The sequence below is a fragment of the Pygoscelis adeliae genome, unplaced genomic scaffold, assembly GCF_000699105.1.
Source record: "Pygoscelis adeliae isolate BGI_AS28 unplaced genomic scaffold, ASM69910v1 Scaffold291, whole genome shotgun sequence".
NCBI classification, from domain to species: Eukaryota; Metazoa; Chordata; class Aves; order Sphenisciformes; family Spheniscidae; genus Pygoscelis; species Pygoscelis adeliae.
In genome coordinates this window covers 818,384-820,797 of record NW_008824063.1, presented here as the reverse complement: position 1 = coordinate 820,797, position 2,414 = coordinate 818,384, and the positions used below count along the sequence as shown (strand labels likewise).

Below are 2,414 nucleotides of genomic sequence, written 5' to 3'. Positions count from 1 at the left end.
TTCCCGTATTTTATCCCGCTTTGCCCTGCGCAAAACACACGAAGGATTGTCCGGAGGACAGTGGGGGCCTTTATACCCCTGAACATGTTATCGCCACTCAGCTATGACAGTGGGGGCCTTTATACCCCTGAACATGTTCTGGCTGCTCAGCTATTTTCCCACCCCCCGGCTTTGATGTGCTTCCAGCCCGGGCGTCCATCCCCAGGGAGCCCTCGGGTGACCCGTGGAGATGTCACGGGAGCCACCAAGGACCCCAAGCCCCTGCTTTTGGAGGTGGGATGCGGTGTATTCGTGGGCCAGGTGCCACGGGCAGGACGAGGATGCTGCGATAAGACACTGGTTGTACAAAAACCTGGATGGAAAGCATCACCCCCCAAGGAAAACCAGGCACAGCATCACGGAGGGGAGGTCCCGCCCCTCCGCAGGGAAAGCAAAAATCAGCTTAAATTAGCAAAGTGCCCAATTAGGCACAAGCCAGCTCCGAATTCACGGAAAACAGGAGAAAATAAGGGAGAGCCCAGCTTTGAGGGGCAATAAGAGGAGGATGCTGGTGGCGTTTCAGCCTTGGGAAGAGCCCTGCAGGGGGACCAAGTGGTGGCTGCAAGCAGGAGATGCTGGGTGCAACCCTGCTGCACGGGACATCTGGGCTTTTCCATGGTTTTAGCCTTAAATTAAGCAATTTCAAGGCCACATCCCCTCCTTCGAGAGCGACACATGGCAAAAGACTCGAGATATCCAGCTAGCACCTGCCCAGGAGGGCAAAAACCGTTCAGCACGGGGGAGAATCTCCTGCCTGGACCACGCCGCAGAAATTGCTTCGACCCAGCGAAGGAGTCACTTGCATGGGACCAGCCCAGCTTTGGAAGAGGGGAGAACAAAGAGACGATTTTAGAAAGATGCCCATGATCGGAAATATTTTAATATCACTGAGTCACAATTTTTAGTACAAACAATCAGCAAAAGAATTTAAAAACCCCAACCGGTCCCATTCCCACGGCCATGCATCCCATAGAAAAGTTAATGCAATTTTATATTGAAAGAATAAAAACATTCTTCTACACAACGCTGTGCTCTTGATAGAAAAACACCTTTCTGATTCTTTTTTTTTTTTTTTTTTAAAAGCACGAGTTTCCTTTTCAATCCTCACTGCAGTAGCTTTTGGTGTGTATTTTTGGAGGGGAACCCCATAAGTTGGATTCAGCCAACCAAGCACCTGACGGGTGAAGACAGGCTATAAGCACTGCTCTCCCCTGATGGGTGAAGAAGACATTTTTACAGGGGGTCTGCAATTTAAAAGAGAAAGAGGGCTGTTAGTCCTGTGTCAGAGAGAGAAATCTTCCACCCCCAGGGCTGACATCGCATCGCATCGCTTCCCCTCCAGCACGGACCAGGGCCCAAAGCAGTGCATGGGCGTAAAATAAAATAGAGGAAAATGAAATAAAATAGAGCAAAACTGAAATTAAAAAAAAAAATCAGCTACTTCAGCTAATTGGGATTAAAATAATAGTAATAATAATAATAGTAACAATAATAGTAATAATAAAAATATATAATCAAGCTCTTTGGATCATTTCCACTGTTTTTTCCTGCAGGTTAGCTGGCATAGCACATGCAACATGGATGGACGGATGGAGATACGGGGGGTTTTGGAGGGATTTACGGATGAAACTGGAGCGGTGGCGTTTGCAGAGCAGTTAGTAGCGGTCGAGAGGAGGTACAGGGAGGTGGAGGCAATTAGCACATCAGCTCTGAAGACTTCACCGGCCGCTCCAGGGGATCCTGTCGTGGGAAGAGGGATTTGGACACAGCGGGGAGGCATCAAAATTCACGGGTCTGTCCATCTGCTACCTGAAATAGCTGTGCTGGGCACCAAAAATAAAAACAAACCACTGCTTTGTGTTCAAAGCCCCCTTTTTGCCTGCTTTAATTTGCCCAACGCCATTTATTCTTCTGCTTAACAAGGCCACATACTTGTGCCTGGTGAGAAATAAGCCCAGGGCAGATTTTAGCTGGCAGAGCTCAGCTGGAGCACTGGCAACCAGGTGGTTTCTAATTTCTCATCTGCTCGAATCAAGAATTAATATATTAATATAAAAAAATGTTGCTTTTGGGTAGCAATGAGACAGAGGAACGCTTGCACCCCGCAAGCATCCCTCTGCCAAAAGCGGGGCGCAGGGATGCTCAAGCCCCGGGTTGGGCTGGGTCTGACGGTGGTGGGCAGCAGCTTCATCCCGGGAAAACCAAGCGCCGGCTTCGCTCCCCGCTTGCTCCCGAAAACAGGGCAGCAGGATGCAGAGGCGGGGGGGGGTCACAGCACAAAGCGCCTCTGTGCAGCACACCCCCGCGGGACCGGCATCGTGCCCCCGCGGGACCGGCACTGCCCTGCCGCTGCCGCCGCTCCGCCGGCACACACC

The 2,414-nt window shown here is 50.7% G+C and overlaps 1 protein-coding gene across 1 annotated transcript in view; it reads right to left on the bottom strand.

The window, feature by feature from the left end:
• Positions 1-1,272: 1,272 nt before the first annotated feature.
• Positions 1,273-2,414, bottom strand: part of CLDN19 (claudin 19) — a 2,771-nt gene continuing 1,629 nt past the window's right edge. The window contains exon 5 of the mRNA XM_009334128.1: positions 1,273-1,283. Coding sequence (XP_009332403.1) covers positions 1,273-1,283 — 11 coding nt within the window. The remainder of the gene's footprint in view (positions 1,284-2,414) is intronic.